This window comes from Hipposideros armiger, unplaced genomic scaffold (assembly GCF_001890085.2).
Source record: "Hipposideros armiger isolate ML-2016 unplaced genomic scaffold, ASM189008v1 scaffold_87, whole genome shotgun sequence".
Taxonomy (NCBI): domain Eukaryota; kingdom Metazoa; phylum Chordata; class Mammalia; order Chiroptera; family Hipposideridae; genus Hipposideros; species Hipposideros armiger.
In genome coordinates this window covers 1,533,048-1,556,649 of record NW_017731437.1, presented here as the reverse complement: position 1 = coordinate 1,556,649, position 23,602 = coordinate 1,533,048, and the positions used below count along the sequence as shown (strand labels likewise).

At 56.8% G+C, this 23,602-nt stretch overlaps 2 protein-coding genes across 7 annotated transcripts; one reads left to right on the top strand and one right to left on the bottom strand.

The window, feature by feature from the left end:
• Nucleotides 1-1,824: 1,824 nt before the first annotated feature.
• On the bottom strand, nt 1,825-12,543 carry PRCD (photoreceptor disc component). 5 transcript variants are annotated; one of them, XR_002124240.1, is made up of 5 exons: nt 10,337-12,543; nt 10,017-10,085; nt 7,916-7,979; nt 7,436-7,528; nt 1,825-2,217 (listed from the first exon to the last, which is right to left on the bottom strand). XR_002124240.1 is itself a non-coding variant. In XM_019644281.1 (4 exons), exons 1-3 carry the CDS (start codon nt 10,408-10,410, stop codon nt 7,958-7,960), a joined length of 165 nt encoding a protein of 54 aa, XP_019499826.1. In that variant the 5' UTR covers nt 10,411-12,543; the 3' UTR covers nt 1,825-2,217; nt 7,916-7,957. The 5 variants fall into 5 exon arrangements, 3 of the variants coding, with proteins under 3 accessions (XP_019499826.1, XP_019499825.1, XP_019499824.1); XM_019644281.1 differs by lacking the exon at nt 7,436-7,528; XM_019644280.1 differs by lacking the exon at nt 7,436-7,528 and having other exon boundaries at nt 7,920-7,979.
• Nucleotides 12,544-12,872: 329 nt separating this feature from the next.
• Nucleotides 12,873-22,271, top strand: CYGB (cytoglobin). 2 transcript variants are annotated; one of them, XM_019644520.1, is made up of 4 exons: nt 12,873-13,176; nt 17,736-17,967; nt 18,279-18,452; nt 20,840-22,271. In XM_019644520.1, the coding sequence occupies exons 1-3, from the start codon at nt 13,034-13,036 to the stop codon at nt 18,444-18,446; spliced, it is 543 nt and encodes a 180-aa protein (XP_019500065.1). In that variant the 5' UTR covers nt 12,873-13,033; the 3' UTR covers nt 18,447-18,452; nt 20,840-22,271. The 2 variants fall into 2 exon arrangements, with proteins under 2 accessions (XP_019500065.1, XP_019500064.1); XM_019644519.1 differs by having other exon boundaries at nt 12,876-13,176; nt 18,279-18,442.
• The last annotated feature ends 1,331 nt before the right edge of the window (nt 22,272-23,602 follow it).

Below are 23,602 nucleotides of genomic sequence, written 5' to 3'. Positions count from 1 at the left end.
GGCAGAACCAGGCATGTTCTGCAGGCAGGCCCAGCTCTGCTGGTTCCAGTTGAGTCAAGTTGGGCAAATGACTGGCCCCTCTGTCTAAGCCTCACTGTCTTGTCTGTAACATAAGGAGGATGACCATCCGAACCGCTCAGGACTGTCAGGCTTATTCCTGCAAAGCGCCTAGCACGGGCCTCCAGAAGGGAAGCACGCGATCAACAGAGCGCTCATCATTTCACCGTACTCCTGTCAATACTTGCTGTTTTATAATTACTTGTTTTCATGTCTGGCTTTTCTACTAGACCGTGAACAAGACCAGGATCAGGTCTTCATTACTGTTTGTTTGTTTGTTTTTAACTCTTTGTCACCTTTATTGAGGTATAGTATACAATAAAGCGCATCTGTTTAAAATGTACTGTTCAATAGTCCAATACTTGTATCCACCTGTGTGACTACAGCCCATCACGATTTAGAATTTGTCATCATTCCCAAGAGGACCTTCATACCATTTTACAGTCAGTCTCCGTATCCAACCCTGGCCCCAGGCAACCACCCATCTGCTTTCTGTCACTATAGATTACTTTGGCCTGTTCTAGAATTTCATATAAATGGATTCATACAGTAGGTACTCTTCTGTGTCTGGCTTCTCTCAATTACCCATGTTGTGGCTTACATCAGTAGCTCATTTCCTTTTTTTTTTTCTAATTGGGGAACAGTGTGTTTTTCCAGGACCCATCAGCTTCAAGTCAAGTAGTCGTTTCAATCTAGTTGTGGAGGGCGCAGCTCAGTGGCCCATGCGGGGATTGAACTGGCAACCTTGGTGTTATTCATGATCACTGCGATCTAACCCACTGAGCTAACCGGCCGCCCGTTTTTTCTTTTTTTTTTTTTAAAGTAACTTCAAGTTATTTTTGTTTTATTAAAGTTTTTTTTTATTATTTTATTGGGGAACAGCCATGATCATTGGTTACACATTGCTGTCATGCTACAATGGCATAGTTGACTTTTAAGGAAGATGCAGCTCACAGTGACCCATGTGGGGATCGAACTGGCAACCTTGTGTTATCAGCATGACACTCTAAACCAACTGAGCTAACTGGTCACCCCCATTTCCTTTCTATTGCTGACTATTATTCCATTGAATGAATATGTCACAATTTGTTTAGCCATTCATATGTTGATGGATATTTGGGTTGTCTCCAGTTTGGAGCTATTACTAATAAAGCTGCTGTGAACATTTTGGTACAAATCTTTTTGTGGACATATGTTTCCATTCCTCATGGATAAATTCATAAGAAACTGCCAAACTGGTTTGCCAAGTGGACATAACTCTGTGAGCAACCCCAGCAACCTAGTACAATGTTACGGTTGCTCCACACTCGCCAGCACCTGTGGTGGTCAGTTTTTAATTTGAACCGTTCTGGTGGGTGTGTAGTAGTATCTCATGGCTCTGATTTGCATTTCCCTGATGAGTTATCATGTTCAGCATCTTTCTATGTGTTTATTGGCCATTCGTATACGTTTTTTTGCGAATTGTGTGTATTAAAACCCTCCCCTTTTTTATGAGTTGTCTTCTTGGTATCAGGTTGTTAAAGTTCTTTATACATTCTGGATACAGATCCTTTCTCAGGTCTTTGCTTGGCAAATATTTTCTCCCAGTCTCTTTGCAAGAATTTTGATAAAGTCCAATTAAGCTGTTTTTCTTCTATGGTTAGTGCTTTTTGTCTTCTATTGCAAGGACTCCCCTTTTCCATGGAATCACCTTCATTGCACCCGCTTTTGGATCCCATCCATCTGTGTGTAAATCCCAGGAACAACACACTGTCTGGGTTCTGATCTTGTCCCCTCCCCTGGGCGAGACCACTGCCGTCTGCTCTGTTTCCCCTCCCCCGCCAGGCAGGAACTGGCTGAGGCAGACGCTGAGGCAGTCTTGGGTTACCGTCCTGTGTGCTGCCTATTGTCGAGGATCTGTTTCTTGTATTTTCCCCAGTTTCTGGTTGCTTATAGCAGGAAGTCTTCATTCACTTTGTCTCCACAGTGGCTGGCACACAGGCACCCCAAAAAGTTTGTTGAGTGGTGAGTCTTCGCTAGCACCTCCAGACACAGTCCGTTTTATTCTCTTCGGAGTGGGAGAATCTGGGAGGATTCCAGAGGCCCATCCTTGTCATTTCACTAGACACTTCTTTTCCTGAAGATGGTCATTAGTCCTTTAGGTCCTCAGCACCGGCCCACCTGGGTTCAACACATGCTTATTAAATGGGCAAGTTGAGGTCCAGAGAAGGAAAGGTCACGTGCCCAGGCAGCTGCTCACCTGGCAGAACTGCGCTTCCTAGGCAGGGATCTTTCCATTGTATTAACGGGCAGGGCGGGCACTGTCCTATCACTGCTGTATCACTCCCAACACACTCCTTATAATGTACACGTAGGCTGCTAATATAAGCTTGTTGAATAAATTAAATAATTTCTTTTAATGCTTAGGTCATCTGGCTTCTGCATATGATATTATGTGTGTGTGTGTCTGTGTGGATCTGTGTGTCTGTCTGTGTCTGTCTGTGTGTGTATGTGTGTCCACATGGAGAGAGGGCTGACCATTCTTGCCCAGACTCACAGGTCCTAGTCCCTCAGTGAATCTTTCTGTTTTCGTTTTCTCAGCCACCTTCTACTCTTAATGCCCACTAGGGGGCATATATATCCCACAGAGGCGGCCTGTAGTCACTAGGTTCAAGGACTGCTTCTAGCTTGTCACTGGGTACCTCTTGAAGCCACCTCCTTAGTCCCCATGCCCTAAGCTCTCCCCCTGTAAAAACAAACAAAAGCAAAACCTTCCTCTTCAGTCTCCCCCGTCAACCCTCGCTGGGGTTGAAGGAGGCAACAGAGTGGCCGTGGCCATGGTTGAGTGATGACCTCACCATCTGTCACCCCTGCCAGCAGCCGCTGCATCCTCCCTGAGGGGGATGGCAGATCCTGGAGAGGCAGCTCTCCCCACTCCCCCAACTGGCAGGCAAGGACTCGCCCGCCTTTCAGGGCCCGGAGTCTGGTCTGCCTTCCAATGATGAGTTGCTGAAGAAAGATTCCTGCGAATAACCGTGGGAAACCCCGTCCAGCCTACCTGCAAAGGTGTCTCGGGGTGGGGCCACAGCTCATTCCTGGACCCTGGGGGATGGGTCATACCTGACTCTAGAACAGCGGTTCTCAACCTTTCACAGGGGTCACCTAAGACCATCGGAAAACACATATTTTCGATGGTCTTAGGAACTGAGACACCGCTCCTCTATCCGTCTCCAGGCCCACATGCAGATACGCCCACGTACGAGTACCCGGCGACCCCTGTGAAAGGGTCGTTCGACCCCCAAAGGGGTCGTGACCCACAGGTTGAGAACTGCTGCTCTAGACTCAGGTAGTCTTTGTCCCAAGAGCCTCACAGGCTTTAGCGTCACATTGCCCAGGTGCAGGTCCTAGCTTCACTAGCTATGAGTGATCTTGAGCAAGTTCTGTGAACTTCACTTTCCTTATTGGGTCAGTGAGGATAACAACGGTTCCTGCCTCATAAACAAGATGATGCTTATAAATCACTTGGCACAGTGCCTAGCACATAATAAGTGTTGGAGACATGTTATCCATTATTAATAATAGTAGTAGTAGTATCATTATATTAACATAAACCTCAGTATAAGCCACTAGGCCGTTCTCCTTTTTTTTTGGGGGGGGGGCGGTTAAAAGATTTTATTGGGGAATTGGGGGAGAGGAACAGCACTGGGGAAGGGGGACAGACAAGTTGCTGTCCTTTTGTTCTTCAGTCTAGTTGTGGAGGACGATGCTTCACTGGCCCAAGTTGGCACCATCATTGTGTTCTTCCCGGGTGAGGCAGATCGGTCGCCGGCCACTGGACGGCCACTCACAGCAGCTCTTGGTAGCTCATGCTGGCTGCCAGCCACTCACAGTAGCTTATGGCAGCCCACTGCAGCAGGGGCTGCAGCCTACGCATCACTGGCGACTCATGGCAGCCCAGCTCCAGGTCGAGCTGTTGTTCAGCATCTTATCTGTAGAGGGCGTAGCATCACTGGCCCTCATGTGGGATCCGAACCGGGGCCCTGCTGCTCAGAGCTGGTGTCCCAAGCCAACTCTTAACCAACGTGCCACTCGGCAACCAACGTGCCACTCGGCCGGCCCTAGGCCGTTCTTTTGAGGCTTCCAAAGAAACATTACTCTCCTCTAGCTCCTTGGGCTTCTTCCTAACAGTGAAGCCCCTGCAGAGGGGCCCCAGGAGCCTGCAGGACCAATGGGGTACCCTGCTTTCACGCCATTGTGCTTGCCTCAGATCAGGCACATGCCCACCTTTCTTGGACCAGAGCCTCTGCTACATACCCTCATCCGAGACCATCCTGCCCACTTACACACAACCACACATTTGGGATGGCAGGTACTCCCCGAGGTTGCATCTGCACCCTAGGGTGACTCAGGACAGCAGCAGCTGCTGCAGCTGCTTCGGCAGCTTCCTTTGCTCCCTCACCCACCCCACCACCTCATTAGCTGTCTGGTCATGTCCCAGTCTCCAGGAGAGACTGGCAGCAACCCTGAGTGTCAGCCACGGAAGTAGCAAGCAACAGCACCTCCCTGGGCCCGGCTGCTGCCCTCAGTCACCCTGCAGCTCAGAGCAGCCTTTTCCCTGTCACTCAGGCTCCCATCAGCGGAGAGATTAGCATTCAGACAGAGGATGGAAAAGCATCAGGGCGGCCACCTCCCGTCTTCCCTGGGAGCTGAGATTCATTCCAGGAGGCAGAGCCAGTTGTGGGGGAGGTGTCCAGGCCAAGACCCCCACTGGATGTCGGGACAGGGTTCTGAGCACACAGAGGCCAGAGCGGTGCCCTCTCATGCAGCCTTACTGGGTGCTGGGCCTTCCTAGGTGCCCCTAGCCTGCAGTTGCACCCTCTGCTGTGCTCCCATTAGTTTCAAAACGTCCCATGCCCAGCTATTGTGCGAGTGGAAAGACTGACGGGAAGGGCCCTGGCGTGCTGGTGAGCGACTCTAGCTGTTCTGAACCTACTACCTGTTCGGAAATGACTAATTGTTCTGTAACTGACAGTTCACAAACAATCATCCCAGTTCCCATGTTGAACACTTAGCACGCTAAGCACTTTACACACATTATCTAATTTAACCCTTACAGCAACTCTGTGCGGTGGACCAGGAGTGACCCAGCTCCCCGCCTCAGGTCTGTCTGAACCCCCTGCCTCCCATCATGGCCAGTCTACCAAGCCCCAGAACGTTCCTGCTCTCATTTCCAAGCAGCAGCTCTTCCCCAGGAAGTGGGAGGGGAGAAGGACTCGGCCTCTTGGGGACATTGGGTCCACCCCTGCCGTGGGCTTCACACCAACCTTTGTGACGGGAGACAGTGGACCGAGGAAGGGCACCTTAGTCCCTGGCAGCCTTCTGGAGAGGCGCGCCAGGCTCTGTGCAGATTGTGCAAAGCCCAGGGGTGGGAGAGCCCGGGAATAAGAGACGAGCGTGGGCTGGGTGTGTGGGGAAGGTGTAAACACAATCTGCTCCCACCACAGCAGCCTGCAGCCCCCAGGACTGAGCCCCTCCCTCCCAGCCCACATGGACCCCAGCTGCTAGGGCCCCAGCAGCCTCCAAGCCCCGGCAGACACATCCCCCCATCGCCAGCAGCCCCTTCCTCTCTTTCCCTCCCTTCATCCAGAATGCATCCCTGGAGGAGCCGCCATCTCCTGAGCAGGTCCTCTGAACAGTGCTGCAAAGGGGTGTCGCTTTGTGGATGTGTGTCTGGGCTGTGAGCCAGCCTCGCTACGGCTAGGTGACCTTGGCCTGACAATTCCTCGGACCAGTGGAAAGAGACAGACAACTTGGAAATGGCAGAGAGCAGAGGCAAGGATGAAGTGACAGGAACATGGCAAGCAGAGAATGAATGCAAAGATAGGATCAGGGAACATAGACCTGTTGGGAACAGTGCCCTCTGGCCCTCAGCCTGACAGTCCTTTCACCAGGAAGGCAGATGCCTCCCAGTAGAAAGACAGGCTGACAGGAGCTGAGACAGGTGGCACAAGCTCACAGCCCCTGTCAAGTGGGCAGTGGGGCTCAGACGTGGTCCCAACACAGAGCTTCAACCCCTTATGCGACCCTTCCCCTACCCCGACCTGCCCCACTTTTAGGGCTTCCACAGAGCTGCCAGCTCCCTGCAGGATCAGTGCCCCTCCCCCATGGCTTCAGAGTGGGTCCCCTCAGTCTGTAGCATCTCACCCTTTCCTTCCTTCCCTTCAGATGTGAGGTGCTGCTGTCTAGAAACTGCCCCATCTCCTGCTTCACGAAACTCAGGGGCAGGGGCCAGCCAGGCAGAGACCTCGCCGCTGGGTGGGCAGCAGAGGCTGGGTGGGATGGAGAGGTGCGTGTGTGGGGGGGCCACTTGGGAAGATGAATGGCTTCAAGAGAGTCGTGAGCAGCTGCCTGCAGGGTCTGCGTCTGGACCTCAGGGAGCAGAAGCGGAAATCTGCTTTTATCTCTGCTCAGGTTTGGGCAGATTGTAAAGAGAGAGATGGCAGAGCAGCTGGGGGCAAAGGAGGCCTCCACAGTTACTGAGCAGTCAGCAGACTGACAAAAACAAGTGTCATGCTTTTTCCCTTCCCACATGCTACTGCCCATTTGGAACACAGGCACGCATGCACACACACTCCGAAAACACATTCAGAGGACAAGCTGTGGGCTGCTTCCACCCAGCTCTAGGCAGACCTGTCACAGATCCAACTGGCATGTCTTATTGATAATTTCAGCAGAGCAGCCAGTGACACGGTGAGCTCTGGGGACCAGGGAGAGGCACATGCCATAGGCAGTGAGTGCCACCATGGCAAAGTGACACCACACAGCCCTGGACCACAGCTGAGGTTTAACAGTGTGGCCCCTGATTTGCAGGAGAGGCGTCCAGGTCAGGAACCCCATCCCTCAGGGAGCAGCCACCAACTTCCAGGTGCGGCCTCCTATGAGCCCAGGGTCCCCCACTTACTAGGGAGGCCACACTGGGTAAATTAGCTAGCTTTTCTCTGTGTGCCCTCATTTCTAAAATGTGGATAATACTATGACTAGTCTCCACGGGTTATTGTGAGGATTAAATTGGAGAATGAATGGGAAGCCCTTCCTGGGTAAATGCGAACTGTCAGCTGTCCCTCCCTTTGGAGTCCCCCACTCCCCACGTGTTCTTCCCTCTAGCCTGAGCTGCGGGGCTGAGATAACCCAGTGGACCCCACTGAGTCTCTGTCTCTGGGCCAGCTTCAGAGGTGCCTCAGGGACTCAGAGGAGGGGAGCCCATCCCAGAGCCCCGAGCACCTCAGCCCCTCAGCCCCTCCTGCCAGCCCCTGCCAGGCCTGGCCTCAGGAGTCCCCCAGCCAGGGCCTGGTGAGAAGTGAGGACCCGCGGGTCCAGGGGCAAAAAGGGAGCAGTCTACCTTCTCAGTTGCTGCTTTTCCTCATCCTCCCTCCCGCTGCTGCTGCCTCCACCACAGCAATCCCCTGGGGGAGGGGGCAAACCAGGACTTGAGCTGAAACAAAACCAAACCACATGGGCACTTTCTCCTGTGCCCAGGCGGGGGCTTGCCCTGCAGAGTGGACGGTCCAGAGCACTGCCTGTCCCTTAGAAGTCCTAGCACTGCCCTCAGGCCCCCAGTATGACCACCACTCATCCCCAAGCCTAGAAAACACTGTGAAGCTCACACGTGGTGCTCTAAAAACTAACCCTTGCCCCGGCCGCAAACCTAACGGATTCAAGGTAGGAGCAGATGGAAGGAGTCCACCTCCTAGTGTCAGCCTCCGCCGATGACCATGGAGCTGAAGGTGGTCTGCTCCACGCCCACGTGGCCAGGCCTTGCATGTCCTTCTCTGGCCCCAGCCCTGCCCTCTGCCCTCCAGGGCTTGCAGCCCTGGCCTACCTGCCTCGGCCAGCTGGCCCCAGTTCCTGAAGAGGCGAGGCCTTACTTCAGAGGCTCTTTCTCCCTAAACAGAGAAAAGCATGGGAGTCGGAGGATTGGAGAGGACAGCCCTCCCACTGTTCCAGCCTTTCTCTTCCTCACACCCCATGCCTCGCTTGCTCACGTCTCACGCCCCACTATTGAGGGGCAAGAGCACCCAAGAAACCAGCTGGAATTTACAGCTGTGGGCCTGGAGAGCAGAAATGTCACCCCTTCCGCCACCCTGGGCCAGCCCTCCGTGGCTGCCACCATCAGTGGGAGGTGTTAGACGTCAGGCCAAGTTTTCCAGTTCACTGGGTCCCAAGGAGTTAATAGGCAACTGACTCCTTCTGGCTAGGCCACAGCAGGCCAGGCCTGCCCAGATGGTCCCAGAGTTGGCCTTTCCTTTCCTGACAGGAGGTCCAGGCCCATTCCATGTAGAGGAGACGGACGGCCAAAAGCCAAGGGCCTGTCAGTCCCATGTCACCCACAAACAGGATGGATGACCTTGAGCAAGTAATTGAGGCCACCCTGTCCCTCCATTTCCTCTACCGTTAGCGAGGTAGCAACGCTTGTCCTGCCAACCCTCTGGGGCTACTGAGACTTCTGAGTAAGTTAATACATGAACAAGCCCCAGGGACGCATAAGGCACTGATCAGTATGAGATAGTGACAAGAGAAGAGCTGGCATTTATTGAGCAGTTACTCTGTGCCAAGGGCTTCCTAACAGTTAATTAAACCTCACAGAAACCTCACCACTCTGTTATTAATCCCAGCATACAAAAAAAACAAAACCAAAAACAAAACCATTATATAATTTGCCCAAAGCCTCTCAGTTGGTAAGAGAAGAGCCAGGATTTAAACTCTGCCCAACTCCAGACCCAAACTCAACAGTGAGGACCAGTCAGCACTTGTGGGCCCCCTCTGTGTGAAGCCCAGTGATGGTCATTTTGTATATGTCATCCCATTTCATCAGCAGTAGTAATCAGCTGCCCTAGATGTCCAGGGAGGGTTTCACAGAAATGCCCCTGTTTCCCACACATGCCTAGGACCCCCCAGTGGGCCTTCTGACATTTGGGACCAGGAGAATCAGGGACGGAGACATAGAGAAAGACTCAAGTTTTCTGCCTTGCCGGTCTCCACACATCTAAGGGGCACTTTGCGGGCAGGTTCCACAGCCTGAAAGAGACATGGGGGTGCACAGACACGCATGCCTGCTGACTGTGCCAGCCATCCAAACCCTCTGGGGAGACACCCTCCCTCCAGCGGCCCTGGAACCTACAGAGCGTTATACTTTTTGTTTCACCAGGAGCGAGCAAAGCAGTGCCAGGGGCGAGCAGACGCTTCTGCAGGGGACAATGCCACTCTTCAGATCAGTCTCCCACACTAAGTGGGTCCATAGGTACAAAGGACATTTCCAACAGTGTGTTCTTAATAAACACTGGTTGAGTTTTCAACATTTTATTCGGCATAGGAGCCCCTATCATCAAAGGACACTGATCACCCAGGGAAGGAAAAGTCCGGAAGTTCCCCAAACTTCACCCCTGGTACAGACCACATGACCAGCCTAGGGAAGAGTTAACTTTCTGGCCACAGGAGACAGCGTCCCGCCCGCAGGGGCTGCCCAGCCAATGACACTCCGTGCTGATGATGTCATGCCCCTCCTGCGCCTTCTATTGGGGACTGGACAGCGAATGGTTCAGGCAGGGGCGTCTCTGAGGCTGTGGGGCAGCAGGAGAGGGAGGGGGAAGGGAAGGCAGGCAAAGCCATGCAGAGCGGCTTCTGCCTCATCCCTCTCTCCACTCCCCCAGAGCCTGCTGGAGAAAAGACGCTGGGGACCACCCCGCACTCTCGGACAAGCAGAGCAAAGCAAAGCAGCTGTGGTCCAGAGGAGAGGCTGGGAGCTCCCATTCCCAGCTGCAGAAAACAGACACTGAGCCTGCCCACCAGGCACACAGGGAAGGGGGGGTGCAGCACAGAGCGCGTGCGCACCCATGTACACCCTCCCAGGCATGGACAGGGATGGGACGGGCAGCCTCCTTCGCAGCGTCCTCCCTCCTTCACCCCAGACTCTTCTGCCTTACCTGCCTGGGGGCTGGGAGTCTGTCTCCAAGGTGCTGCCCAAAACTGCCCCATCTACTCCACTGGGCTCTCTGTAAGAAGGAAGCACAGGTATGAAGAGCTGTGGGCCAGACCCCAGACACCTTTTCCTGCTTCTGGGCAGGACCTAGTCACATCGGCCAGTGTCTTTGAAGAGCTCCAAGTCCCCTACTCTGAGGGGGAGCCTCTCAGGGATTCCTCGCCTCCCTGGAGGTCCAGGCAGCCCCTGCCCACCTTCAGCTCCGTGTAGCCCAGCCAAGCAGTTTCTCCCCCAGCCCAGCCCATGGCCCCGTCAGTTTCTCACGGTTGGACTCGGTTGGCGAATCGTTGGCGCCAGAGCATAGCCAAGGTGCTGAGCAGGAAGAGGGTGGTGCACATGGCTCGGCTGCCCCATCCCCTCCCAGGGGGAGTCAGTCTGTGAGGAAGGCCAAGGTGGCCCTGCCAGCTCTCCAAGCCACTGCTGTGTCCCGAGGTTCCTGCTGGTGCTGGATTAGGAGGCTCAAGCTGATTAGTGGGGTCGGCAGACCTGACCTTGTGAAGATGACCGATTAGCTGAGCTGGGCCAGCATGTTTCCGAGGGCAGGTACATCGACTTGTCTGTTCTGGTTGTAGACATGACTAAGACACGGGCCTGGCCTCGAGGGGTGTATAGTCCACACAAACACACTGACAAGTTAAACGATGACCACAGGAGAGTGAGTTAGGCCTTTAAAGGCACCTACAGGACCCTTTGGGACTTGCAAGCATCAGGGGAAGCCTCAAAGGGGCTGGAGGCATCTGCATGTGCAGGTCCTTGAGGAAGGGTGGGCCCTCAGGCAGAAAACCCTGCCTGGGAGAGCGCAGGGCATGTTCCAGCAGCTGGAAGCTGGGTGGCAGCAGGGCAATGATGTCACAGGGGAGGCAGCAGGAGGGGAGGACTAGTGAAGCCAGGGAGACAAGGGAGGCCAGGGAGTGAGGGGCTGGCTAAGTGGTTCAGCTCGACCCTCTGGACAGCCCTCTCCAAACGTTTCTGATTACATGCCCTCTTCAGTAAAAGGCAGAATTTCAGTGTGCACTCACGAACTAGATCAATGCATCGACTTATAAAGATATACTACGCTACTGTGCAAATACAGTCCTGTACCATAGACATATGTAAAACTTGTAAAGGATGAGATAGGAATAAACAGAGATAAGATTTCTTCTACTTCCACACCTTGGTAGAATTTCTTGGGCAGCCATTTGGAAGGCTTTGGGAAACTACCAGAGGAGTTTAGTGAGATGGCCCCGTGCAGTGTGCTCAGTGTAGGCCAGGCAGGGCAGGGTGCCCAGGCAACGGCAAGGGGGCCCAAAGTGAGGACATGGGTGTGAGAGTGATGCAAGGAACTGAGCCCGCCCGCTCCCGTCCATCCCCTTCCAAGACCCCAAAAGAAGGCTAGATCTTCCTTCCCTCAACCAAGATGGAGGCAGTGTCAAGAGGCCGCCCGCCCAGGTTTCCAGTAACGCACCTGAACCCTGCACCCCAAGGAGGGCCAGAGCTGGGGCTGTCCCTGGGTTCTGTATCCTGAAATATGAATTTTAAAATAAACACATAAAGCAAAGCTGAAAAGGACAGCCAACCTCTTGCGATATTTGAGCAGTGGGACACAAAGTCTCAAGAAAGGCAGGGTCCCCAGGAAGCCTTAGGGAGAACGGGACACACCTGCAGTGTGCCAGTTTCAGACACTGCAGCCGTGTCTGGCATCAGGCTTCCACTGGGAGTCAGAGGTGGGACCTGGCTGTCCCAGGACTACCTGTGGTTGCCAGAGGCACAGTCCCTACTCTGGTCCAACGGTACTCACATCTCCCAGAGCAGAGCCACCAAGACAAGAATTTGTCATCTCCACCCCCCAGAACCCCTCCCTACTAGGAGCCTTGGTGGCTGAGATGTCTCCAGCAGCCTCGGCCTCCCCAAGACCTCCTGGCCCTCCCAGGTCTGTTTGCCCAGCCCTGCTGCCTCTCCTTCTGACTTCGCTCCACCCTGGCCTGTCTGTGTCATTAGTAAGCCCCCCAGGGACTTCTTTCCGACGCAGAGGGTGTGCACCAAGGGGCTGGGGGTGCTGGTCGGGAGGAAAGCGCGCAGGCCCCTGGCGCTCAAGTTTGACAGCGGTGCCCCATCCCTACAGCGGTGGATTCCACCTAAGGTACTGGAGCAGGGAGACTCCAGCCGGGAGACGACCCAGTCCTAACCTTCCGGAGCCGGGGGTCCGGAACTCTGGGAGAGGCGCCGCAACACCCAGTGGCTGGTTTGGGAGAGGCCAGGAGCCAGCGGGAGCTCAGCTCGGACCGCCGCGCCACCGGAGGGGTTCGCGTACCCCACCTCTGGCCGGCAGCCACACCGCTAATGCCTGGGAGTGTATGACTTTGAATCAGTTCCCCGCCGCGTGAAGGGTGCACACACGCACGCGTCCCAACTCCGCTCGCAGCGTGAGCCGGGGCGCGCCGCACCCGCCCGGGTGCACTCCTGTGCGACCCGCACCGCCCCGCGCCGCGTGACCGCCCCTCCCCCGGGGACCCCCCGGCACAGCCGCCACACCCACGCCCCAGCCCCGCCCCGCCCCGCGGGCAAACTCCGTGGGGTCCTTGCCGGCTGGCGGACGAGCGCCGGCGGCGTTGTCTCCACCCTGCCCTGCCTTCACCTTGCAGGAATTGGCTCACAGACACGGGGTTGGGGGATTGGAACGGATTTGTTTTTTTAACATTTTCCCGTCAGACGACATCCCCGCCCCCCGCTCGCGGTCCCCCGCCCCCTGCACATATATCCTGCGCGCAGACACACACACACACACACGCGCGCGCGCGCGCGCACACACACACACACACACACCCGGCGCGCACAGACAGACACGCTCCCTCCCTCCGGCGCGCTCTACCCCTCGCCCGCCCGCCCGCCCGCCGCACACGCAGCCGCTCCGGCTCCCCGCGCCCTGCGCTCCGCTCTCCGCCGCCGCCGAGCGAAGCCGGACTGGGCTTGGTGCTGCTCATGGAGAAAGTGCCGTGCGAGATGGAGACTGAGCGCAGGGAGCGGAGCGAGGAGCTGTCCGAGGCGGAGAGGAAGGCGGTGCAGGCTACGTGGGCCCGGCTCTATGCCAACTGCGAGGACGTGGGGGTGGCCATCCTGGTGAGGTAGGTGTCGCCCCAGCCCCGCCGGGCCCGGGGGAGGGACGGTGGCAGCGGCCCCGGGCAGGGCGGGCTCGGCCAGGGTCTGAGCTCCGGCGCCACCTCCCCAGCTGCGACTGGGGCCCCGCGGCCGGTGGGATGCGTTCAGCGAGGGGCGCCTTGGGTGGGCGAAGCCCTGGCTGAGCCCTGCCTGGCTCTGGGTGCCGGGCTCACCAGGAACTAGGAACCACATGCAGAAAGAGGGTACCTCTGTCCCCCTCCTCTCCTGGCCTCAGAACTCCAAGCTCAGCCAGTCATGCCTTTCTCATCAACGACCCCAGCCACCCAGCCGCGGTTATGGACACACATTTTAACAGCCTTTCAAAGGGGAGCGTCAGTGGGGGCTCCCCATTTTAGAGAAGGGAAAACTGAGGCGTAGCCCAGAAGGGGGGCAGAGGGAAGCAGAGCCCTCTCTCCAGCTCAACCCCTTGAAAGATTTCAAAGCCTCTTGGAAGAATAGTGCAAAGGACAAGAAAATAGAGGTCAGAAGGAACAGGCTGAGGTCCAGTTTTCCCAGCAGGTCCTTCCTGCCCCTAGGGAGTGGGCCAGCAGGGAGCTCCCAGGTGAGGCACAGGTGAGCGGAGGAGCACACAGTCCCCTAGGCTACATCGCTACTGAATCCATGGAGGGAACGGGAGAAGCCACAGGAGGCAGGGCCCCACCCTGAACCTGCCACCTGGGGAGGAAAGGCCACATGTGTTGGGCTCAGGGGTCATCCCAGCATTGCATGCCCTGGAGGAACCCACATACACAGCGACAGCGTTATTCACACAGCCCTATACCGGTGCACACACCATTCCTGCATAGTAGTGTCCCCAAGCCGGTAACTGACTGTCGCTACAGATCTGTGCTTACTTCCCACACGTGCTGGTCCCTGGGGGTGGCGGCAAAGGGGACCCAGACCACACTCACCTCGAACCCCTGTCCTTGGCAGGGAGAAGCAGTCAAATCTAGGACAGGGCAGGACAGTCTTATTTGAAGATGGGATGAGACCTCATGGAGAGGACTGATGAAGTGCACGCCTGTCTCCCCATCTCTGGCTCCTCTTTCTCCCCCACACTTTCTCCCTTCTGCCTCCCCCAAGCCTGGGACCTACCCAGCTCCTTATTGATATGCCCTGATTCCAACTTAGAAACAGATTTTGGGGGAAAAAGAGCAAGAGGCACCCTTGAGGAGCTGGAGGACGATTCCTGAGGAAGGGGCAGCTATTTCAACCCCTGGGGAGGAGAGATGGGGGAGAAGCTAAGAGGGGGTTTCAGAGCCTGAAGCCATCAGACCCTGGGACATGCAGATCCCATGTGCAAGCACCCAGACGGCTCACGGAGTCCCCAGTGGGCCAGACAGCCTCCCTGGGGGGCAGCTCTCAGCCGTGTGCAAGCTCCACAGCCTACCAGGCCTCAGAATGCATGGGTACACCCAGGGGTCACCAAGGGGAAACGAGGCAGAATCCCCAGGATGGACCTTGGAGGGCCTCCATGCCCTCCCCCACCCTTGTCATTTGCCAGTGAGAGCATGTAGCAGATGTGTGCAAGACCCAGCTCCTGGGGCACCCAAACTCTCCAGGAGTGGGGGCACACAGAGGAGGGAGCTGAACGCAGACAGGGCTGACCTGTTTCTGGAGAGTGGGCTCTTGGCCAGGTTTTATTTCTCTCTCTGCACCCCTCTAGTGCCCCATTCCTGACTCTTAGGGGATCCAGGACTGGGCTGGGGGCGGTGTTTGCCAAAGCGCTCAGTGCTCTGAGAGAGACCTGCGGTTAATGTGAGAAGGCCTGAGACAGCAGTTCCATGGGCCTGCTGATAGCCCCGTGCCACCCTTCACCTGACCCCACCTCTGTGTTGAGGGGCACCCAGCTCCTCCCTGCCAGCCCCAAGTCCCACCAGCTCGTCCTCCTGCTCTCTGCCCATTTTGGGGGGACGGGGTTGTTAAGACGGTGTAAGGGCAAAACTGATAAGCCGCCCCCCAGATCCTGTGCCCCTCAGTTTTGCCACAACCCCTCCTATCTTTCCGCACCCATCCACAAGGACAGGCCCCAGTGAGCGCCTGAGACACTAGCCCTCCGACCATCACTCTCACCTCCTCCCTCTGCACTGGGCTGAGGCCAGGTGCACCCCCACCCCAGGAGTTAGCAGCCACAATGCTGGTGGTGGTGGAGGTGCTGCCTGCGGGTCTGACCACACACCTCCACCACTCCCTGCCCGGGAGAACAGGAAGGGCACTCCCAGCCTCTAGGAAGGCCTATTTCAGGCTCTCCTGGAAGCCCAGATGCCTCTGGGAGCTGAGAAACCTCCAAAGGCTGGCTGTTGAGCCTTCTTCCCAGCAGCACAGGCCTGGACGGGGAGGCTCAGGAGTAAAAACACCAAGGGGCTGGGGTGAAGGAAGGAGTGGAGCACGTTGCCCCCAGACGCCCCTGGCCCAGGAAGAGGAGTTCCTTGGGATTGTCATTGCTCAGGACCATAATCCAGCGCTGGGTGTTGAGGCAGGAGACTTATCTGGGTCCCATGCCACGACAATACCCCCCCACACACACACACCACCACTGCAGTCTCTCAGAGGCAGCGGGGGAAACTGTCAAAGCAGGGGCTGCCAGGCTCCTTCCTGGCCCTGCCACCCACTCCACCAACTTCACTGGGCAACCTTGGGCATCAATTCCTAAAGCAGAAGGTGCCGATGTCAGGAGGGTATCGCAAGGATTAATGAGACTCCGTAGGAAATGCTCAGTAAGTATTTCCTGGTCTTTCCTTATCAGTAAGATGGATGTGAGACCTGCTTAACCGCGTCAATGAAACGAATGATAGGAGGTGCTCTGCACATTGTAACACACCAGGCAAATAGAAACCATCGTTTCTTTTGTTTACAGTGTAAGCCCCCCGAAGTCTGAGATCCTCATTTAAGTCCAAATCGTTTGTCCTTCATTTCAATACTTCTCCAGAAAAATCCAAAGCATTTTCAGACTGCTTGCCTCCTCTGCCCTCACCAGCACATCTGTGAAGCAGTGAGCGGGAGGGACTCCTCTCACACTTTTGCAGACAGGAGGTTGTGAAGTCGTTTGCCCAAGGTCACACTTGGCCTCCAAAAGGGACCCTCGGGGGTCTGCACATGGACTGTGTCCTAGTCACTCCCCTGCCATCAGCAGCTGTGCCCGCCAGGATGGCCTGGGCCAGATGCTCTCTCTGCATCTGTTCCAGCTCTCAGATCTGAGCCTTGACCTCCGGCCAAAGGGCTGTTTTGGTAAATTATCAGCTCTCCGATCACAAAGGGGGGACACTCCAAAATAAGAAACAACCTAAAAAACAGGTCCAAGACATTCCATACATTTTCTGAGGCTTCAGAGAAGTTACGTAAGTTCTGATTGAGTATGTGGACGAACCTCCCATGGTGACCAGCCCTGGTGGTCAGCGTGATTCTGCAGACACAGGGCCCTAGGCTGGGGTGGCAGGTCACAGGGTGCATGAGACCCTGGTTCTGCCCTTGGGCTGTGGAACCCAGTAAAAGGTGGCAGGGAACCCGCCGATGGCCTTGAGGGGAAAGCAGTAGCCCTGGGCGAACGTGGACATGATGTCAGAGAAACGAGTGTGGACACGTCTGTGGGTGGACAGTTTGTAAGAAGCCTGGAATGCCAGGTCGAGGACTTTGACTTTGTCCAGTAAACAGCAGGGAGACACTGAATGTTTAAGCATGAGAGTGATGTAATAAACGTGATATTTGAGGGGGCGGGGTAGACAACTTCGAATAAACAGAGGTAAGGGGCTAGAGCTAGAAAGACCGGGGGTCGGCTCCAAGAAGTACAGAGGCTTGTTGGGGAGGTGAGATGTTAGGACGTGGAGTAATTTCAGAACCTTGTCAGGCAGGCAAAATCAATCATTGTCTTTAAGTCAATCACTAAATCAATATTCACTGCAGACCGAGGAGGGAGGCAGAGGAGTGAAGAGGGGGGAGAGGAGCTGGGGGGAGAAGGGCTGAGCGTCATGTCCTCCCTCGTGCGCTGGGGGACCTGGGCTAAGTCACTCCCGCTTTACTTTGTTTACAAAGCACTCAGACTTGGTCATAATAAAGGCTGGCATTTCCTGAGCCCCGCGCTGCTTCTCATTTCATCTTCATAAAAACCCGCAACAAGATAGGCACAAGGATACCCACTTCGTGGATGAGGAGACCGAGGCTTGGGGAAGTTACACAACTTTCCCAAGGCCACACTGGCTCATGATTCCAGAAATAAAGCTCTTACCCTCTCGGCTGTGATGGGAGCTGGCCGTGAAGGGTGCATAGGGTTTGGGAAGGAGGCAAGAAGCAAGGAAGGCAGAGGCCTGGGAGATGAAGCTGCCAGCCCGCGTGAGTCGGGTGGAAAGAAATGGCCAGGACCTGGGTAGGGGGCCGCGTGTCAACCAGCTGGGCCAGAGGAGGGGCTGTGAGCGAGGGACGTGGTGAAGACAGTTACCGGGTGAGTCCTGCCTCTCCCAGCCTTGGGCCTCCGTGTCCAGGCCGCTTCAGGCAGCCCCTGCTCCAGCGCCCACCCCCTCCCGCCCACCAGGTTCTTTATGAAGTTCCCATCTGCCAAGCAGTACTTCAGCCAGTTCAAGCACATGGAGGACTCCCAGGAAATGGAGAAGAGCCCCCAGCTGCGGAAGCACGCCTGCCGGGTCATGAGGGCCCTCAACGCCACCGTGGAGAACCTGCACGACCCCGAGAAGGTGTCCTCCGTGCTTGCCCTGGTGGGCAAAGCCCACGCCCTCAAGTACAAGGTGGAGCCTGTGTACTTCAAGGTATGACACCCCACCACCCACCCTGCTTGCTTCAGAGCACCCCAGGGCCCACGCGGCACCAGCAGGCTCTGGGTGGGCTCCCTGGAGCAGCAGAGGTGACCACTGGGCCTCCCAGCTTCTCCCCTAGGAGGGGGCTGCCACAGGGAGGCCGAGCAGGGTAGGGGCTGGGTCTTGAGGGTGTCTGGTTCCCAGAGCTGCCAGGCTGTGTCACAAACAATTTCCTCAGCCAAACACCAGGTAGAAAGGGGGCGGGGGGCGGGGCGGGGCGGGGTGCCCAGGCGTTTACTCCCCATGCTTCCCTTTGCCCCCAGATCCTCTCTGGGGTCATTCTGGAGGTGATCGCCAAGGAGTTTGCCGACGACTTCCTGCCAGAGATGCAGAGAGCCTGGGCCAAGCTGTGTGGCCTCATCTACAGCCACGTGACTGCTGCCTACAAGGAAGTGGGCTGGGTACAGCAGGTCCCCAACGCCACCACGTGAGGAGGGGTGAGGGTGGGCCGTGTCCTCCCCTGTCCCCTGATCCCCCATCTATCCCGAGGCCCAGGGCTGACCGCTGGTCAGAAACGCTTCCAGGATGCTGGGTCTGGGACAGGCACAACAGGAAAAGGCCGCCTCAAGCCCAGGCCCCTGCTCCCGTAAGCCCTAAGCAAATTCCCCTCCTGGGGAAGAACAAATTCCCCTCCCCTAGAACAGGGGTGTTCAGAGCACCCCAAGACAGCAGCTGCCCGGGGCAGAGAGGCACAGAAGTTTCCTGGCAGGAAGGCTGGCTCATGGGGCCCAGAGGCAGCCGGTGGTTCCGGCCATTTCCTCGCTGGGCAGCAGTCACATGGGGCTGTTTTCACCTAAGGCTGACAGGCGTTCTCTCCCACCTCTGCCTCAACACAGCCCGAGCCAGGAGAGTCACAAGGACATGTACACATGCCTGCACCACCCAGGCCCACACAGGCCTGTGTGGGTGTCACTCTCACGCACACCAGCAGGGGTGTTTACTTCTGGGCTGACCCCTGAGGCTCAGTTCCCAGTTCTGGGGTGAGGGCTCAGGAGATGGCTCGAGGCGGGTGGCCGGCATCAGTGACTCCAGCTGACTCGGAACACGAGGGGAGGGCGGGCCCCCAGACATGGCGGCTGGGAACACTCCGGCCTCCCTGGGCCTTCAGGGGGCGGCTGGCTCTGGGAGCTCAATGGAGGGGTGGAGGCAGGGCTGGAGTAGGAAGGAGGGCAAGGAGCGGAGGCGGGAATGAGAGGCAGGGGTCAGCCAGCAGCTCAGGACACGCGTTGTGGAAAGACATTCCCAGTAGTTTCCCATGGAAAAGGCGGCGTCTCCTCCCTGGGATCAGAACTGGCCCCCGTCGCCAGACCTCCTGCTCACAGTCCTCCCTTGCGGGCCCAGCTCCGAAAAGAAGGTCCCCTGAGGGCCGCCTGGGGAGGCCAGGCCTCCTGACCTTCCTGCGGCTGACCACACTGGCCCCAGCCTTCTCCTGCTCTCTTCCCTGTAAGGCACCACCCCAGGAGAGCCGGAGTCCTCAGGAACTGCTGGCTACAGCCAGGGAGCGACTCCAGATGTGCACAGCTGGGCCCTGGCCTGCCCCCGACTCTGGGCGGATGGGAAGTAGGCAGGAGATTTTTACCTGCCCGAGGAGGCGCTGGCAGAGCCGGGAGAGCTGCTGGAAGTAGCCAGAGGGGCCAGGAAGGGGTCACTGGGGGACGGGGGCTTGCCCTCCCACGCCTCTCCCCAGGCAGGCTCTGCTGCCAAAGATGAGTTTGTTTACAGCCAGGAGACAAGACTTCCTGCTTCTAGAGAAAAGGACTTTTTTACAGGGGCCTAGAGGGACCGGAGAGAGAGCAAACTGGCCAGCGTAAGCCCCAGTGAATCAGAAACACATGGACATGTTTCCCGACACAGAGCCCTGTCCCCTCCCCTTTCTTGCCCCAGCTGGACCCCTGGGACTTAACTCTCACCAAACTCCAAGCATTAGGAAACTGCCCAACTCTCCTCATCTGCCCTGTTCTGCTCCTTGCAGACTGAATAAAGATGCCTTCCCCGGGGAGTGGCTGGGTCCTGTCCCACCTGGGCCTTGCCACCTGGCGTTTGGGTTACCCTTGAGCTGGGAAGTCATGGGGATTGCCCTCTCATCCCTTCGCAAGCTGTCCCTCTGACCTTCAGAGCACATGGTTGTGACCCCCAAGAAGGCGTATCTCCCTGGGCCGGTGCCTGTGGACTCAACCTACTGCCAAGGTCCCAGGGGATTCAGAGGGTGGGAGGAAGTGACTGAGCAGAGTTCTGGAAGGCCTCCATCCGACTCCTCTTATCAGGAACTCAGTGGTGGGCCAGGCGCCTCTGTTTATTGAGCTGTCTCTGCTTAAGGGTGTGTGTGTGCACGCGTTTTTTTTGTGGGTGGGGGAGTGGGGAGGTGGGGCGCGGTGGTGAGTGCAAAGAGCTGCCTGTGCAGAGAAGACCTATGGTGGCCTCCGGGGAACCCAGACAGGCCAAGCAGAGAGCGCTTGCATGTCAGAATCAATAGCAAAGAGCTGACATTTGTACAGTTCCCTCTCTGCACTTTGTGAAACACTTGGCCTCACACCATTCTCACAGAGCTGGACAAGGCAGGCAGTCACATTTTAGAAAGATCCGGGGTTCAGATGACTTGCCTGAGGTCACACAGCAGGCTCCTAGGAGATGAACTTGGGCCTAGTGGGCTGTTCTCATCTGCACTGTGCCAGGTCACAGCAGGTGGTGTCCTGCCTTGCGGGGCTGTGGGTGTGTGTGTGTGTGTGGGGGGGTGTCGGGGAGGGGGTTGCTCCCTTACCCCTGTCCCCTTGCTGGCCTCTGGTCCCTTGTAACCTGTTGCCTCCATCTCCTATCTTGTCCACAGCCCGCCGGCCACGCTGCCCTCTTCGGGGCCATAGGACCCCCGCTCTCCTCCCCCTTCCCTGGCAGCACCTTGAGCAGAAGGCCCAGTTCTGAAGACCGTCCTTGAGCCTCCATTTCTGGGTGCCAAGGAAGCTGGAGGAATCCCTGACTCATCTTCCTGGAAAGAGGCCTCTGCCCCAGCCACAGTCCCCCTGGAGCTGCCAGGAGGTGGCACTGGCTGCCTAGATGCTGACTCAGTAGGCACCGATGGCAGGTGGGGGTGGCGGACCCTTCCTCCTTGAAGAGCTGGGCCCACTCTTCTTAGCTTTTCTACTCACTGTTAGAGACCTAGCTGAGCAGCGGGCAGGAGTCGGGGACAGGTCTGCGAGTCACTGCGGGAGAACACCAGCCCCGTTCCTGTCTGCCCGACCAGCATGCAGGCCTCTACATCACCTACGTAGAGTATTACGCACACATATCTACCATATATACAGATATATTCTCTATACAAGCTCTATATAAATATATATACATACATACATATCTATAAAGCATATGTGCGGGGCCCGGAGGTCACGTGAAACCTCCGTTCAGCTCACCTGCGCGTGGGGCAGGAAGGGGGCCTGGTCACGTTTCTGGGAGAGAACAGTGCTCTGGCAGAGATGGAGGTCCCACAGCAGCACAGAGAGGACCTGGGTCTGTGGGCAGAGTTGGGGTGACCCGGGGGCCTGCGTGGGCAGGGTTGGGATGACGCAGCTTGCCAGGAAACCCAGCCCATTCTCGGACCAGTTCCCCACATTCCTCCTTTCCACTTCCAGACAAGAAGGGTTTGGCTCTCCCCACCTTTACCCCCCACAAAAGGATGTGGCTCCCTGTCTTGCTCCAAAATGGGCAAGAGCAGACAGAGGGACCAGCAGTTCTGGACAGGATGACTGTGCTGGGGGAGGGGCTGCAGGAAAGAAACCTGGAATGCCAGCCCCATCTGCCTTTGCCACTAAGACAACCCTGGCGGGACACACACACACACACACACACACACACACACACACACACACACACACACACACACACACACACACACACACACACACACACACACACACACACACACACACACACACACACACACACACTGATAACAGGGCCAGATGCCTCCATCTCATCCTGGAGCTCTGAGGGCCAAGGGCCTTTCCTCTCCCGGCCCCTCCTGGCTGCTGGCTGGCAGTCGGCCCTCTCCATCATCTGGGTCAGAGTCGCTGGGGACTGCCCCTTATGTGTGCCCCTTGGTCACGTGTATCGTCCTCAAGGATGTTTTGCTGCTGTGGCTGGTGCGCCTGTGTCCCCTCCTGTCCCATCCGCGTGCAGCCATCGTGTGACTGCCTGCTCTCCTTTTGTAGTTTCTGATGTTTGTAACCAGACCCAGCCTTGTCATTAAACAGACTTGTTCTTCCTGTGTCTGTTCACGATCATTTGGTCTTTTCCTGCCATCTGCCCCTCGCCTGTCTTCCCTCCTAGTCCCTCCGTAGTTCAGGGCTTGGGCCTGTTCCTGAAAGCTCCCGGCCCACTGCTAACCTGTGTCTCAACCTTGGCTGGTCACGGAGCCCTCTGAGGGGGGGCTTATGACTGCGGTGGGGGCTCTGACCTGTTTAACCAGGAGCACAGGGCTGGAGACTGGAAGCGGGGCCTTGTGTGTGTGTGTGTGGGGGGGGGGCTGGAAAGGAAGGGTGTCTGTGCTTGTTTAAAAAAGTCAGGGGGCTTTGCTGCTCAAGTTACCTGCAGTGGGTCAACCCTTGGGTGTTTGAGAAAGGAAGTGCACCCCTAGCCTTAAATCCCAACACCTTCCCTGAGCTCTCAGCTCCCAGACCCCCTTCCCAAGCTGTCTACCCTGCAGCCCACAGCCTTGGGCTGGACCTGCCCAGCCCCCATGCATGATGGAGGCAACAATCAGCATCAACTCCCTGAGGAGGGACCAGGAGGTCACCACCACCGGGTGGGCTGCAGGAGAGGCAGGAAGCAGCCTCTGCCCCTTGGGAGGGCTCCCCGCTGCCTGGGAAGATTCAGCTGACACAGGAAAAGTCCTGTCTCTCAGACGGTGGCCTCCCTGAGCGCTGTGCCTTCATTTCCTGGGCCTGGCACAGGAGAGGTACGCGATAGACATCCAAAGAGTACATGAATATCACTCTTAGAAAGCAAAACCAGTATGCAGGCCAAGGAGAGGGCAGCGTGGGCACGGCCTTTGAGGGAGGCCACGCTGCAAGGCAGGGCGCCTGGCTCAGAGTCAGACCGTCTCCCAAGGCTGTGTGACCTTGGGCAAATCACTCAGGCTTTCTAAGCTGGCCACCTCTCACTGAAAGTAGGCGTGAACACGAGGCCTGCTTTGCAAGACAGGTACCAGGAGGAGGAGGAGGATGCAGTCCCCAGAGCTGGGAACATGGGACTGCTCAGAGAGGGACTGTCAGGCCGCGGGAAGCAGCGGATGGCGAGAGGAGAGGGTGGACTGGGCCGAGAGCGATGAGCCGCGAGAGAGAAGGAGCAGAGACGAAGGGAGGTAAATGAACAGGGGCAAAGGAGGCAGAGTGCAAAGGAAAGGGAGTGCACGCAACCCAGGAGGTCTGCCAGGGCCTGGGCCTCAAGGACCTGGGGAGCGGAGGCTGAGTCAGAGCGGGTGGGGTCTGTGAGAGCAGAACGGCTGCTGGTGGTGGTGGTGGTGGTGGTGGTGGTGCACAGGAATGGTCTGGGAAGAAAGACCCCCTCCCCAGCTTCACTTCAGTGGGCGTAAGAGTGG

What these genes read in the sequence shown, in the direction of transcription:
- CYGB (XM_019644519.1), top strand. Translation starts at nt 13,034, where the DNA reads ATGGAGAAAGTGCCGTGCGAGATGGAGACTGAGCGCAGGGAGCGGAGC. An exon ending in GGGGTGGCCATCCTGGTGAG is followed by an intron (nt 13,177 to 17,735) that starts GTAGGTGTCGCC and finishes CCCGCCCACCAG; the next exon opens with GTTCTTTATGAAGTTCCCAT. An exon ending in CAGGTCCCCAACGCCACCAC is followed by an intron (nt 18,443 to 20,839) that starts GTGAGGAGGGGT and finishes TCTTGTCCACAG; the next exon opens with CCCGCCGGCCACGCTGCCCT.
- PRCD (XM_019644279.1), bottom strand. Translation starts at nt 10,410, where the DNA reads ATGTGCACCACCCTCTTCCTGCTCAGCACCTTGGCTATGCTCTGGCGC. An exon ending in TTCGCCAACCGAGTCCAACC is followed by an intron (nt 10,086 to 10,336) that starts GTGAGAAACTGA and finishes TCCTTCTTACAG; the next exon opens with AGAGCCCAGTGGAGTAGATG. An exon ending in GACTCCCAGCCCCCAGGCAG is followed by an intron (nt 7,529 to 10,016) that starts GTAAGGCAGAAG and finishes GTTTTGTTTCAG; the next exon opens with CTCAAGTCCTGGTTTGCCCC.